Source organism: Vipera ursinii (assembly GCF_947247035.1).
Source record: "Vipera ursinii genome assembly, chromosome: Z".
Taxonomy (NCBI): domain Eukaryota; kingdom Metazoa; phylum Chordata; class Lepidosauria; order Squamata; family Viperidae; genus Vipera; species Vipera ursinii.
The window spans coordinates 94,921,788-94,937,763 of NC_139517.1; the positions used below are offsets into that span (position 1 = coordinate 94,921,788).

The 15,976-nt window shown below is 42.4% G+C and overlaps 1 protein-coding gene across 1 annotated transcript in view; it reads left to right on the forward strand.

Moving 5' to 3' along the window:
• DGKB (diacylglycerol kinase beta) overlaps nt 1-15,976 on the forward strand; it is a gene marked incomplete at both ends in the record, with an annotated part of 339,119 nt that overhangs the window by 95,775 nt on the left and 227,368 nt on the right. The window contains 1 exon segment of the mRNA XM_083379029.1: nt 3,876-3,965. Within this exon segment, the coding sequence (XP_083235155.1) occupies nt 3,876-3,965 (90 nt within the window).

The window sequence follows — 15,976 nt, forward strand, 5'->3', positions numbered from 1 at the left end:
AACAATCTGGAGATGCAGGAAACATACCCACTGACTGGCATAAAAGCCTTAAATGCTTATATATTTACTTGGAGGGGAGGTCGGGAGGGCCCAGACCTAAGCAGTCCATACGGGGGTGGTGCTTCATATACAAATGCTCAAAGCTTGGGGAACAAACAGGGTAAACTAAAAACAATAGTACATGAGGGAGGGTATGACATAGTTGGCATAACAGAAACCTGGTGGGACAAAACCTATGAATAGAATGGACTGATGGATGGATACAAATTGTTCAAAAGAAACAGGTTTACAAAAAGAGGCGGGGAAGTTGCACTATATGTAAGAGAACACTACATATCTACAGAAATGGACATGATCAAAGATAAAATCTCTCCAGAATGGGTTGATATAAAAGAGAAAAAAGTGACATTGCCATAAGTGCATATTACCACCCAACCAATCAGAAGAAATAGATGAACTCTTTGCCAACCAGTTAACAAACATATGTAGGAAGCATACCACAGTAGTAATAGGAGACTTCAACTATCCAGATATCAACTGGAGACAAACTCTGCAGTAAGCGGGAGATCAAACAGATTCCTAACCAACCTAGCTGACATCTTTGTCACTCAAAAGGTGGAGGAGGGAACTAGACATAAACCTTTATTGGACTTAATCCTTACAAATAGAGAAGAAGTGATAGAGGGAATTGAAATTGCTGGAACCTTGGGTGAAAGTGACCACATCATATTGGAATTTAATATAATGCAAACACTAGCAATAGAAAACAATCCAACCAGAGTCTTTAACTTCAAAAAAGCTTTAACAAACTCAGAGAGAACCTAGGAAAGATCCCATGGATGAAAATCTTAAAGGGGATAACAACCCAAGAAGTGTGGGAAACCCTGAGAAATGCAATCATAAAAACTCAGACCAGCACAATACCACTGAGAAAACAAAACAAGAAATTCAAGAAGAAACCAGCATGGCTGCACAAAGATGTCTCTGACAAACTGAAAGACAAAAAAGACAAATGCAAAAAATGGAAAGAGGGGCACATAACTAAGGCTGATTATCAGCATATAGCCAAAACATGCAAAGTCTCAGAACAAACAAAGACTTGCAACAGAAGTCAAGAATAATAATAAAAATTTCTTTTAACATATTAACAACAAGAAAAAAGTTAAGGAAACTGTAGGCCCACTAAAGAGAAAAGATGGCAGGGAAATAACAGGCAACAGGGAGAAAGCAGAGCTGCTTAACTCATACTTTACATTAGTCTTTACACAAAAAGAAATTACAACCCAACATACCAAAAACAACAACAACACAGCAAAAGACTTACTAGAAACAAAAATTAAAATAAGAAAATGGTAAGAGAACATCTATTCAACCTTGACTAATATAAATCACAAGGACCCAACAGATAACATCCCAGAGTTCTGAAAGAACTGGCAGATGCTATCTCAGAACCATTGTAGCACATCTTTCATAAATCCTGGAGCACCAGGGAAGTACCTGAGGATTGGAAATTGGATGGTGTGGTTCCCATCTTCAAGAAAGGGGGGGAAATGGACCCAAGGAAACTACAGACCAGTCATTTTATTGGATATGACCCAGGTATTTCTGGGAAGATCCTACAAAAGATAATCAAAAAACAGATCTGCGAACAACTAGAAACAAACAAAGTCATAACCAGTAGCCAGCACAGGTTTGTTAAAAACAGATCATGCCAAACCAATTTTATTTCATTCTTTGATAAAGTGACTAAACTAGTAGATCAGCAAAATGCTGTGGATGTAGTATACATTTCCCACATACAGTGTTCTAAGATGGCGGCGCCTGGAATGGCTGCGGCTGCATTGGCTCTTGAAGGCAAATAGTTTTGGGAGGGATAGTAAGGGCTATAGGCCACATGATCAGGAAGATTTTAATGTGTTTGAGCAACATGGTGGAACTAAGGTAACATACGACATACGACCAAATATCTTTGCTGGCCTGGCGAGTTTCTAGTTGCTTTGGAACTGTTGGTGAGACTGTTAAAAGTCATTGGCGCTGTTTGAATTTGTTCTACCAGCAGCAAGATCTGACTGCTGGCCTAGTGATGGATTGTATTGCAAATCAGGGCTGTTTGCAGAGGAGGCAGAGGAGGAGAGGACCTGGAGCTTATGGAGTGAAGGAACTGGATGAGGCTGTCGGCAGGCCCAGAGGAAGAGAGAGAGGCTTTTGGAGGAGTTGGTGGTGGTGGCAGCAGCGTGCTCCAGGGTCGAAAAGAAGCAAGGCCTCTTTAAGGAAAGGGTGGAAGAGTCAGGATCAGAAAAAGGAAAGAAGGCGAAGTTGTCAGAATACAAGCGAATTTGAGGGCTAATCCACATGGAGCCCCATTTCCATCTGTCCTGTTTGCCATCGTTCACTCCCTAGAGACTAAAATGGACAATTTGAAATTTGAGCAGGCCCCGAACAAGGATTATATATCGGAGGTGGTGACCCTTTGAGAGCTGTATGCAACGAAATTTCATTTTGATGTATGCCGATTGGTGTACATTCAAAGTGACAATAAAGTTATCATCATCATACTTAGATTTCAGTAAGGCATTTGATAAAGTAGACCACAACCTGCTCCTTGGTAAACTAGAAAAAGGTGGAATAGACAACATCACCACCAGATGGATCTGTAGCTGGCTGACAAACCGTACTCAACAAATAGTCCTCAATGGCACTACATCCACATGGAGGGAAGTAAGCAGTGGGGTACCACAAGGTTCCGTCTTAGGCCCAGTACTCTTCAATATCTTCATAAATGACTTAGATGAGGGAATTGAAGGCGAACTCATCAAATTCACAGATGACACCAAACTGACAGGAGTAGCCAACACCCCAGAAGACAACTCAGGATCCCAAAAGATCTAAACAAACTTGAACAATGGGTCCTATCCAACAAAACGAGTTTCAATGTGGAGAAAAGCAAAGTTTTACATTAAGGCAGGAAAACTCAAAGGTATAAGTACAGATTGACTTAAAAACTTAAAAAAATCATATTCTTCTTCAAGGTGATGATACAATCAGTGGCTGATGACAAGACTATTGCTTTCTCCACTCCCCCCCCCCCCACAAAAAAAATCAACAAACTGCATACTTTTCTGGCAAGGAAGAACATTTAGAGAGCTGAACTGGGAAGGAAAAAGAATAACTTTAAAAAGTCTGAAATGCTACTGAGATTACAAAGAAACCATCTCATTTTCCTAGCAGATGCCTTGATTATGGGTTCATAGCCAATCAATGCCCAGGCAACAGGAACATATAAGGAAGCTATAATATAAAGCTGCAAGAATTCTGTAAGGTCATTAACTGTCAGTGGCAAAAGAACTGTGCGTTACAAAATAGGACCAGCTTAAAGCTTTTTGACTTCTGCTGTGCACTAAATACTGCTGTTTATATACAGTAGTTTTCTATTTCTTCTTAATTTCTGTATAATATCACTGATATCTGTTACGCTTTGGTCTATGGTTAATGGAAACACTGATAATTTATCATAGACTGTCTTATAAATTATCTCCAGTTCTCAATCCAAAATGCAATATATTGCTAGGGTGCATTTATTTTTGTGAGTCATCAGTTACCATAATCACTGATCCCCCCATTGATTTTAGCTCATGATAATTAGTTTCATAATCTACTATATCCTAAATGATAAAAAAATAGTTTTGGGGTAGTAATTTCCTCTTGTAGACTACTGGCAAATTCCTTCTCATTTGATATGTGTTGATAGATTTTAAGGACACAATTTTTTATTAAAACAATATCCAACCACAATATTAATATAGTAAATTTTTATATCTACGTGCTGCCTCATCTGCTATTTGTCTTAAAACTATGCCTACATTTTTTATTTACAGAAAAAGCCAATTTGATTAAGCATCCTCCTGTTGCTATTCTCCCTCTTGGAATGGGGAATGATTTAGCCAGATGTCTGAGATGGGGAGGAGGTAAATAAAAATAAACCTACTTAAAATATAAAGTGATTATTTTATCCATTTTCACATTTTAATCATTCATTTCTTTTTTCCACAAAAGCATCACATATGTAAAACTATACCACTGTAAATATTTTAAATATATTTCTTTTAATTATTTTTATGATCTTGTATTTAACATATTGCAATTTGGTAGAAATTCATTGGATCAAAATTAAAGAATCTGAATTGTTACTAGTGACTGTAAGTACCTGTCTCAGTACCTGTCATGCTAATTGACTTTGTGTAATTCTGCTGGAAGTTTTGTAGGATCCCAAAATGCCTTGCATTATCTTACATAGCTATAGTTGGAGTGAGGAAATGTGATTGACTTTGTGAATTGGGAAAAAAGCTGAATGTGTTCACTTCACCAGCAAAAATTCCACTTTATAGGAAAACAATGCATTACATCAGTGATCTTAATCTGTGGCTAGTTAATAATGTCACTTTAAAGGTCCTCTTAGTAGATAATCTATTGAAAGAATTTATATGTGGAGAGTAGGTAAATTGTGTTAATTCGCTCTCATCTTTGACATATAAAATATTCATCCATTCCTATATTTATAACATGAGACCAATGGATATGATTTTCCACATTTTTATTCCTCTGGATATGTTATTTGCATAGGGTGAAGAAGTCAAGAAGTTTTATTTCAGTGAAGTACAATATAGTAAAAGAAAATCAAAATATGAACTATATATTATTTTCTTAAGGGAGAATTGTTCATATACTAACATTGCTATTTGATCTCAAACATAACTTACTTAGGTATAAGTATTTGTAAATGTTTGGGTATCATTCAAAGCAAGCTCTTTCCTTCTTCTCCCATCCTGCACTAGATTTCAGACAATCAGTCTTATGGTGCTGTCTACCAGGATCCATGGAGGTGAAGAATCAATTAAAAAAGTGTTTCATTCAAAAGAAGCCTCCTGTAACCTTGTCTCCATTCTTCAAAATATGAAGACCAGATCTATTCTTTTTTGTTTCACTACTTGGTTTGAGAGATTACAGAAGGAAGGAGAATGAAAACCTCCCCAAGATGTTATGTAAACCAAGGAAGCAGGAGGCTTTGATGTTGTAAGTTCTGACACTTTAAGATTCCAGCGAAGTCCCAAAATACCTTTATTATGGTTATCTGCAGAAGATTCCAATTCATAATTTATTGCTGCTTTAGTGAACCCTGTCACTGAAACATCTTGTGTATTGCTTTAATTTCTCTGGTGCTTGTTCAAATTTTAAAGAACCTGTATATTTTTCTCTTCTTAAAATAAAGCAAGTATGTACCTATTAGCTCATGAAACCATTAAAAACCTATGTAAATTACTCAAACTGATAAAACATAAACTTAGAATCAGATTATTTCATCTTACAATTCTATACATACCTTCAGAGCTACTATGCTTATTTTTTCTTCTGGGAAATTGGATTAAGATGGCATGGACCTGTCTATGTCTTCACAGTTTTTGAGCTCCCATCTTGATTAACGATGGAACCCTTTGAGACAGACAAAGATTTCTTACTTTTGCCTGCTAACAATCATGGTCTTTATGAATGTTTGGATCTTCCCCCTGTAAATATTTTTAACTGTCTTTCTAACTCTAACATATCACATATAAGTTTTTGTTCCAATTAATTATTTTATATAGTTTTCTTGAAGTTAACTCTTGTTTTCCAAACTTCCAATAATAAAAAAGCAAAATCAAGAGAAATCATGTTATTCTTACTAACTCTTAATTAATCAGTCTTAATAACTTATGAGTGGAAATTTGGGAGAATATGTCTTGAAGATATTTTTCTTAGTTTTTGAAAAGAAAGTAAAATCACTGATTTGTTTTGATCGTTTTTTCACATATCTATCTCACATGTTATGAATTGTTTTCTTGGAAATAAAGGATATTAGAAGAGATGTTATTTTTGTAAATGCTATATGTACAGGTTTGTTATAGAACATAATTATTAGAATGATGACCTTATTATTATACTAAGTGGAGTTCATTTAGAAGGCAGCACTTAATTCTGGCTGAGTTCAATTTTGTACAAAATCTGTAACATTTTATTTCTTAAACTGCTTAATTTGAAGCATTTTCTTGAACTTTTTTCTTTTTGAAATTTAGTTTCTGCTGATTGCCCAATTCAGATTACTTCTGTTAAATCTTAGTAAACCAATAAAATATTAAACAAATTTGGGTTATTTACTTAAATTAATTTTAATTATTTTTGCAATTAGCTTTCTGGTGTCTTAGATCAATGGCACATTAAATCTTTGAGTCTCTCCTCCTAGGAAAACCATCAACAAAAACCCACTTCATTAACAGTATTTTTGTAACTACTCAGTTCAGGGATATCTTCTAATTATTAGCTAATTATTTTGCTGCCCTCATCGCATCCGTAGATAATTGCCCGGCTGCCCTGTTTAGGGTGACTCGCTCCCTTCTTAACCAGGAGGTGAGGCAGGATCCCTTGCAGGGTCAGGCCGAGGAGTTTAGTCATCATCTGATGGATAAAATCGCTCAGATCCGGGCCGGTTTGGACTCTGACTGGGCAGAGTCTGATATGGAGGAATCGGACTGTCTTGAGCATGTTATCTGGACTGAGTTCGATCCTGTTTCCCCTGATGATGTGGACAGGATTATGGGGAGGCTGAGCTCCACCACCTGTTTATTGGACCCGTGCCCCTCCTGGCTGGTTTTGCGGCCCGGGAGGAGATACAAGGCTGGTTCCAGGCAGTAATAACTGCTTCCTTGAAGGAGGGTGTCTTCCCTGCTGCCTTGAAGGAGGCAGTGGTGAGACCCCTCCTCAAGAAGCCTACCCTGGACCCGGCTGTCTTAAACAACTATCGTCCGGTCTCCAACCTTCGCTTTCTGGCGAAGGTTGTTGAGAGTGTGGTGGCGCATCAGCTTCCTCTGTTCCTGGAGGAAACTGATTATCTGGACCCGTACCAATCGGGTTTCAGGCCCGGGCACAGCATGGAGACGGCATTGGTCATGCTGGTGAATGATCTCTGGCGGGCTCGGGACAGGGGTTGTTCCTCTGTCCTAGTCCTATTAGATCTCTCAGCGGCTTTTGATACCATCGACCATGGTATCCTACTGCAGCGTCTCAGGGGGTTGAGAGTGGGAGGCACCGTTTTACGGTGGTTCTCCTCCTATCTCCTGGGCCGCTCGCAGTCGGTGTTGACAGGAGGGCAGAGATCTGCCCTGAGGCCTCTCGCTTGTGGAGTTCCTCAGGGGTCAGTTCTCTCGCCTCTCCTGTTCAACATCTATATGAAGCCACTGGGTGAGATCATTCGTGGTTTTGGGGTGGGGTATCATCAGTACACTGATGATACCCAACTTTTTTTCTCCACCCCGAACCAACCCAGTGATGCCCTCACCATGATGTCCCGTTGCCTGGAGGCGGTCCAGGTTTGGATGGGGAGAAACAGGCTTTGTCTCAATCCTGCCAAGACTGAGTGGCTGTGCATACCAGCATCTCGGGTTGACCAAATTATTCCATCGTTAACAATGGGGGTGCAGTGTTAGCCACCATTGATAGGGCTCACAACTTGGGTGTCCTCCTGGATTCACGGCTCAGTTTTGATGATCATATAGGAGCCGTGACCAGGGGGGCTTTTGCCCAGGTTCGCCTGGTGCACCAGTTGCGACCCTATCTGGACCGAGATGCCCTACACACAGTCACTCATGCGCTCGTGAGCTCCCGTTTAGACTACTGCAACGCTCTCTACATGGGGCTGCCCTTGAGGACCACTCGGAGGCTTCAACTGGTGCAAAATGCAGCCGCGCGAGTTGTGATGGAAGTTTCCCATTACTCCCATGTAACACCTCTGCTCCGTGAGCTGCATTGGCTTCCAGTTGCCCTCCAGGTGAGATTCAAGGTGCTGGTGATGACCTATAAAGCCCTATATGGCTTGGGTCCAGGATATTTGAGGGAACACCTGCTGCCGGCATCAAGCTCCCTTCGTCCTGTGCGCTCCCACAGGGAGGGTCTTCTCAGGGTGCTGCCGGTCAAAGAATGACGGTGGATGACACCCAGGGGGAGGGCCCTCTCTGTGGGGGCGCCTGCCCTCTGGAACCAGCTGCCTGCAGAGCTTAGGACTGCCCCCGACCTTCGATCATTCGGCTGAGACCTGAAGACCTGGCTCTTCGAGTTTTCTGGCTCAGGCTGAGTTTTAATTGGGGTTTTAACTGGGGTTTTACATGTTGCAGGGACTTAGTTTAATCTTTTTTAAATTGGTCTTAATTTTTGTATTAATGTTTTAAAAATTATACCCTGTAAACCGCCCTGAGTCCTTCGGGAAAGGGCGGTATATAAATTCAATAAATTAATTAAATTAAATTAAATTAAATTAAATTAAATTAAATTAAATTAAATTAAATTAAATTAAATTAAATTAAATTAAATTAAATCTTTGAATTTCAATGCATACACTTGCCTAAAATAGTTGTTCTAATGTCTGCACTCTTATAGAATTTGAATTAAAAATCCCAACTTTTCCAAAGCTTTAAGAAGATATCCTGCATTCTTATATAAGGTGCCACTCATTTTGTATGCACATTCTACATCTATAAAATATATTTAAGAAGTCCTCAAACATTTAATGCTTACTAATGTTCTACCTTGTGATTTATTCATTATAACCAAAAAGTGTCACTTATAACTAAGTTGCAAATATTTCAGCTTAATTGTTCAATAGATTTCTCTAGGAGAATTTAGACATTTTTTTTATTCATAGATGACAAAAATCTGATAGATTTTCGCAAAAGTACTTCTTGAATATGGATGTGATTTAAGATATTCTACTAAAGTCAATTACATTTATGTGTGGTACACACTATTTTACCACTAGGATACAGAAACCCACATCATTCATTGTGTTCCTTAAGCTCTTCTTTAGAACTTCTGTTTTCTTTCCCTGATTGTCAGGAATCTTCTGCAGAGTAAAAGAAAGTGGAGCCACATAATAAAGGATGCTAATTCAATTTTTTTCAGAACTCATGTTCTTTCATGCTATTCCTGAAATCCCATAACTTCTTTTTTTTATGGACTATCCATTCTGGATTAGGGCTCAATCACTTTGCAAGTCCACTGTTAATCCTAGAAAAATTCTTTCACCATTCTTTGCCTCCTTCCTTACGATAGCTGATACCACAAGACTGATTTTTTTTCTCTCTGAAACTTTTCATAGGATTGGAGAGCAGAAGGGCTAACAACAAATTTTTATGCTGGTAAGTAATTTTCCCTTATCAGTAACACAGACTTTTTGCATGGATTATCAATTATTAAACAAATAACCTTTAGCATACACTGAATTTACTCCATTATTGCTGAATATGTTGCTTAGCAATTCTAATGTATTATATCTGTAGACAGTTAAAGCTTATATGTAATCACTTGTTAAACCATATATGTGAGGTAAACCAAATCTGACAGGAGAACACGCGGGAACTTTGACAGCTGTCAAAGTTCCCCGCACAGCGCAGGCGCAACCACTGACAGCTCGCGGCTGTCAAAACACCGAGCCATGCGGAAGCCTGAACTGTCAAGAACAGACGACGCGGATTGGTCCGGATAGACGCGGTGCCAAAATGGACGTTCCTGATTGGCCCTCACTGACAGCTGCCGGCTATAAAAGCCGGGCGAGTTATTCTGTTTTGTCTTGCTCTAAATAAATCTTTAAGTTAACTAGCCTGTCGTCCCGAGTGGTCCTTCGGCTACTTCACTGGCGACGAGGATGGGAACGCTCCAGAGCTGAAGTCACGGCCGCGGAAGAGAGTTCCCGGCCAGAGCTGTCACGGGAAGTTTTAACTTCCAACGGAGCGAGACCCAGGACCGGACGACATGGCAAACTTCGGCCGCGTGAGAGAATTCGACACCCGACATCCCGAAAGGTGGCAATCGCACCTGGGTCAGGTCGAGGGATTCCTCGTCAGCAAAATCACCGATGACCGAGCCAAGGCCGCGGCGCTGCTCTACATCAGCGGACCCCCCATTTACGACGCTGCCGTGGGGCTGTTCAGCCCGGTACCCATCACCGAGGTATCCTACGTGGACCTGGTAGACCAGCTGACGAAGCATTACATGCCAGCCCGATCCGAACTGTACTGGCGGGTTCAATTCGCCCAGAGGAAGCAACGTCCAGACGAACCCGCAAACGATTTCATCGCTGGGGTCCGACACGCCGCGCGGAACTGCCACTTCCCCAACCTAGAAAACCGCATCAGAGACCAGGTGGTGATCGGCCTGAGGGACGAACGCTTACAGAAGAAGCTGACATCCAAGACCGACCTGAGCCTGGCAGAGTTGACCAGAGAAATCATGGCCTACGAGTATAACCACAAGAAGAAGCCGACTACCACGACCCCAGAGAGCCCAGCGACCGTCTTCCAAGAGAGCGCAACCCTCAGCGACAGCGAAGAGTCGGTGGATTTCATCGACGGAGAAGCCCTGCAGCGCCGAATAGAACGCAGACAACCGAGGAGAAGCGACACTTCGGATCGCCGAAGGTCTAGGAACCCCCCTCAGCCACCACCACCGCGTTACGAGCAACGGGCCGCCTGCGCCAGCTGCAGGGGCAACCATGCCCGAGCAAGCTGCCGGTTCAGAAATGCTAAGTGCCATAATTGTGGGAAGACCGGCCACATCAAACCGGTGTGCCGCAGCAAGGGCCGTGACAACATCAATGAGTTGGAGACAAACTCCCCAGGTAGGCCAGCTACCCAGGCCAACAGAGGAAAAATGCCAGGGGCCCTGGTAGAAACAATTGACAGGGTAAACAGCCTAAGCTCTAAGGTTAGGATCAGGGTAAAAATTCAGGGGGTGCCCTGCCTCATGGAAGTGGATTCAGGGTCAGCAGTCTCCTTAATTTCGTTAAAAACATATCAGGAGATCTGTCAACAAGGCAAGGAAAGAATTCCTCTGAGACAAACCCAGGTCCACCTAGCAGACTTCCAGAAAACCCCTATTCCTCTGGAAGGGAGGGCTAAGGTGGAAGTAGAGTACAAGTCTTTCAGGGGTTCCCTAGAAGTGCTGGTAACGCCGGGAAATCGCACCAACCTGATAGGGCTGAACTGGTTCGGGCCGTTAGGGATCGCCATAACGGGGGTAAATACTGTACAATCACCCAGCCTCGAAGCCATTTGCAATAAGTATGCAGACGTCTTCGATGGCACTTTAGGAAAATACACGGGTCCCCCCATCTCTTTACAATTAAACCCAGCAATCCAACCCATAAAGATAAGAGCTAGGAGAGTGCCCTTTGCCCTTAAAGAAAAAATTGAAAGGGAACTAGAGCGCCTCGTAGGGCTCGGGGTGCTTGAACCTACGGAGGGGGGAAGCTGGGAGACCCCAATAGTCACCCCGGTTAAACCTAACGGGGAGATAAGATTATGCGCGGACTATAAGGCGACCCTCAACCTAGCTCTCAGCCCCCATGCTTACCCGGTGCCAGCGGTAAGGGACGTTTTTGCTTCCATCCGCTCCGGCGCCATTTTTGCTAAGCTTGATCTCACGCAGGCGTATTTGCAACTGCCTGTCACAAATGACACCACGGAAGCCCAGACAATTGTCACCCACCGCGGTGCCTTTAAAGTAAAAAGGCTACAATTCGGCATATCAGCAGCCCCGGGTATCTTCCAGGGTATCATGGAGAAAACCCTGAAAGGAATACCTGGGGTCTGCCCCTACTTCGACGATGTTCTCATCGCCGGAGAAAATGAAGAAAATTTAGCTGACAGACTGTCAGCTGTGCTGAGCCGGCTCAGAGAAGCCGGCCTCAAGCTTAAGCGGGAAAAGTGCTCCATCGGAGTCACTTCCACAGAGTTCCTAGGGTACAAAATAGACGGCCAAGGTATCCACCCCACCACAGACAAACTAAGGGCTATTCAAACAGCACCAAGCCCAAGGAATAAACAAGAACTACAAGCCTTTTTAGGCTTATTAAATTTTTATCATGCCTTCATTCCCCACAAAGCCACTATCGCAGAGCCTCTGCATAGACTCCTGGATAAGGGAACTGCCTGGTCCTGGACCAAAATTCAGGAAAATAGCTTCCAATCACTAAAAAAGATTATTTGCAATAGTTCAACAATCACCCTTTTCCGAGAAGATACACCAATATGCATCGCTTGCGATGCATCTCCCTATGGAATTGGGGCAGTATTAAGTCATTTATACAAGGATGGCACTCAAAGACCCATAGCCTTTTATTCACGCACTCTGTCAAAAGCAGAAAGAAATTACGCACAAATAGACAGAGAATCCCTAGCAATAGTCGCAGGGGTTAAAAAATTTCATGACTACCTTTATGGGAGACCCTTCACTATATACACAGATCACAAACCCCTATTAGGGATATTCACTTGGAATAAAATAACACCACAGATTCTCTCACCGAGAATACTACGGTGGTCCACATTCTTATCTGCCTATTCTTATCAGTTAATCCATAAACCAGGGAAGGAATTAGGACACGCAGACTGCCTCAGCATACTGCCAATTCCAAGCAAGGACCCAGACCCAGCCCCAGCTGGAATGATCCTAGCAATTTCGCAACTTCCAGACTGTCCCCTCTCTGCTAAGATTATAGCAAACAACTCAGCTAGGGACAAAATACTTAGCAGAATTCTCAGGTGGGCCACAACAGGGTGGCCAGCGAAAAACCCACACCCCCAATTCCAGCCATACTTCAACAGAAAAAATGAAATATCTTCACATAGGGGATGCCTGCTATGGGGAAATCGAGTCATAATACCAAACAAAGACACAAATCAAACGTTAGACATCTTACACGAAGGACACCCTGGCATTGTCAAAATGAAAGCTATGGCCAGAAGTTATGTTTGGTGGCCTGGCATAGATAAGGAAATAGAAAAATATGTGGGAGGGTGCTATACCTGTCAAGCAACCCGGAACGAACCCCCCCAGGCACCAATCCACAAATGGGAAACGACAAAAAACCCATGGTCACGCATACATTTAGACTTTGCAGGACCTATCCAGGGACAGAGTTTCCTAATTGTAGTGGACAGTTATTCTAAATGGTTAGAAGTCACTCCCCTTAGGAAAACGACGTCAGCAGCCACTATACAAGCCCTAAGGAAAATATTCACCACACACGGCCTCCCAGACACCATAGTTTCAGACAATGGCCCTCAATTCACCTCTCGTGAATTTCAGATATTCGCTATGAAGAATTGTATTAGGCTGGTCACGTCTGCGCCCTTCCACCCATCGACAAACGGGATGGCCGAAATTATGGTACGCTCCACAAAAGAAGCTTTGAAAAAATTCATCAAAGGGAACTGGCAACGACGACTCAGCCAATTCCTAATGTCACAACACGCAACTCCATGCACAACAACGGGCAAATCACCAGCAGAACTAAGATGGGGGAGGAGGCTAATAACGCGGCTTGACAGACTGCATCCTGACACATACCCGGAAGAAAACGAACAAATCCCCCCCAACCGCACACTCAAACCAGGGCAAATGATATGGGCACGATCATACTCAGATAAAAACAAATGGGTCCAAGGAACAGTGCTAAAACAGACAGGACCCATTTCTTATCTAATATCCACACAAACTCACGGCAACCTACGCCGCCACATCGACCAACTCAGACCCAGACAACCACCACACACCCCAGAACCCCATCCGACGGAACTCAACCTGCAACCCCCTCCAGAAATACTACCGCTGCCAAACCAAGAGGAAGAAGAGCAAAGAGACGCACCACCGGCAGACCCAGACATCGCCCCACTTCCACGTCGTTCCGTCAGGAACCGAAGGGCCCCCGCCTACCTAAAGGACTACCAGTGGGCAGGTTCCAACGACCGAGAGGGAGGGGACGCTCCAGGGGAGGGGTAAGGGGTGTATTATATCTGTAAACAGTTAAAGCTTATATGTAATCACTTGTTAAACCATATACATGAGGTAAACCAAATCTGACAGGAGAACACGCGGGAACTTTGACAGCTGTCAAAGTTCCCCGCACAGCGCAGGCGCAACCACTGACAGCTCGCGGCTGTCAAAACACCGAGCCATGCGGAAGCCTGAACTGTCAAGAACAGACGACGCGGATTGGTCCGGATAGACGCGGCGCCAAAATGGACATTCCTGATTGGCCCTCACTGACAGCTGCCGGCTATAAAAGCCGGGCGAGTTATTCTGTTTTGTCTTGCTCTAAATAAATCTTTAAGTTAACTAGCCTGTCGTCCCGAGTGGTCCTTCGGCTACTTCATCTAATTTAGCATCTTATATTAGGAAACAATAAATTCAGTATGTCTTTTCCCCTCCACTATTCAACAAAAACACCACTGTGTACATACATACAATTGAAACTATATTGTTAAATGCAATAAAAAATCAGTAACATGATAGAGACTGTCAGGATAATGCCCAATAATGGTGTGATGGATGCTGTGTGTTTTCATGGCATCATGTAACTGAAGCCTGCTTAAAGGTAGAGGACTATTCTTATATTTGAAATAAAAATCTCAACAAAACAGAATGCTTCCTTGGTAAAGATTTAGGAAATTTCTCCCTCGTTACTGAAAGAACAATTGCTAGCTTTGGAAAACATTCAAAAGAAATGTCCTGCTTCTTCCCTGTCTTCTTTTCTGTTATTTCCACCAAGTGCTTTAAATACTAATGCAAAGAGTACTACAAAAAAATTGTTGCTGAACATACAAATATAAAAGTAAAGGTAAAGTTTCCCCCGCACATGCGTGCTAGTCGTTTCCGAGTCTAGGGGCCGGTGCTCATCTCCGTTTCAAAGCCGAAGAGCCATTGCTTGTCCGAGGACGTCTCCGTGGTCATGTGGCCAGCATGACTAGACGCCAAAGGTGCACGGAACGCTGTTACCTTCCCACCGTAGTAGTCCCTATTTTTCTACTTGCATTTTTACATGCTTTCGAACTGCTAAGTTGGCAGAAGCTGGGACGAGTAACAGGCACTCACTCTGTTACGTGGCACTCGGGATTCGACCCGCCAAACTGCCGACCTTCTGATCGACAAGCTCAGCGTCCTAACCCACTGAGCCACCGCGTCCCATGAACATACAAATAGTTTCCTGCAAATAGATTGTGTGTGAAGAATAAGGCCCAGTAGAATATTATTATTATTTATTATTTATTAAACTTATATACCGCCCTTTTCCCGTAGGACCCAGGGTGGTTTTCAAGGCAATTAAAACAACATTACAATACAAAAATTAATAGCAATTAAAATAGATTAAATTTTCCTTGATTAAAATCTAAAACCCCTATATCTCTGATTAAAAACCCAATTACAATAAGTTAAAAAAAATCCTCAGTCCTGGCTGGAAAGCTCAAAGAGCCAGGTCTTCAGGTCTTCAGGTCCCGGTGGAACTATATATATATATATATATATCAGTCCCAGAAGAGTATTCCCAAAGATTGGGAAAGCTGGCTATGTGGCATGTTGAAAAATCATATACAGATACAGCTCACAGACACATAAATATTGGTCAGTTTGCAAACTGGAAGGATGATCATGTGCGAACACAACGGATCCCAGTGATGAGTAATTGACTCATCCAGAAAAGTTGTATTTCTAAATTCAAATAGTTTATTTAGATTCATGAAAATATTTATGGATGCCTAAATGTTATTATTTTTTATTTTTTTATTATTAATATTTCTATACCGCCCTTCTCCCGAAGGACTCAGGGCGGTGTACAGGGCAAGAATAAAACACAAAGCTACAAAAATTAAAAAGTAATTAAATACATGCCCAACAATAAATACATTAATAAAACCCCAATAAAATGATAGTAAAACCCCACCAATCCCCCCTCAGGCCAGGCCGGCTTGTTCGAACAGGTATGTTTTCAGATCGCGGCGAAAGGAGCGAAGATCGGGCGCCGTCCGGAGCTCAACCGGTAACTGGTTCCATAGCTCCGGGGCGCCCACAGAGAAAGACCTCCCCCTGGGGGCCACCAATCTACATTCTCTGACCGGTG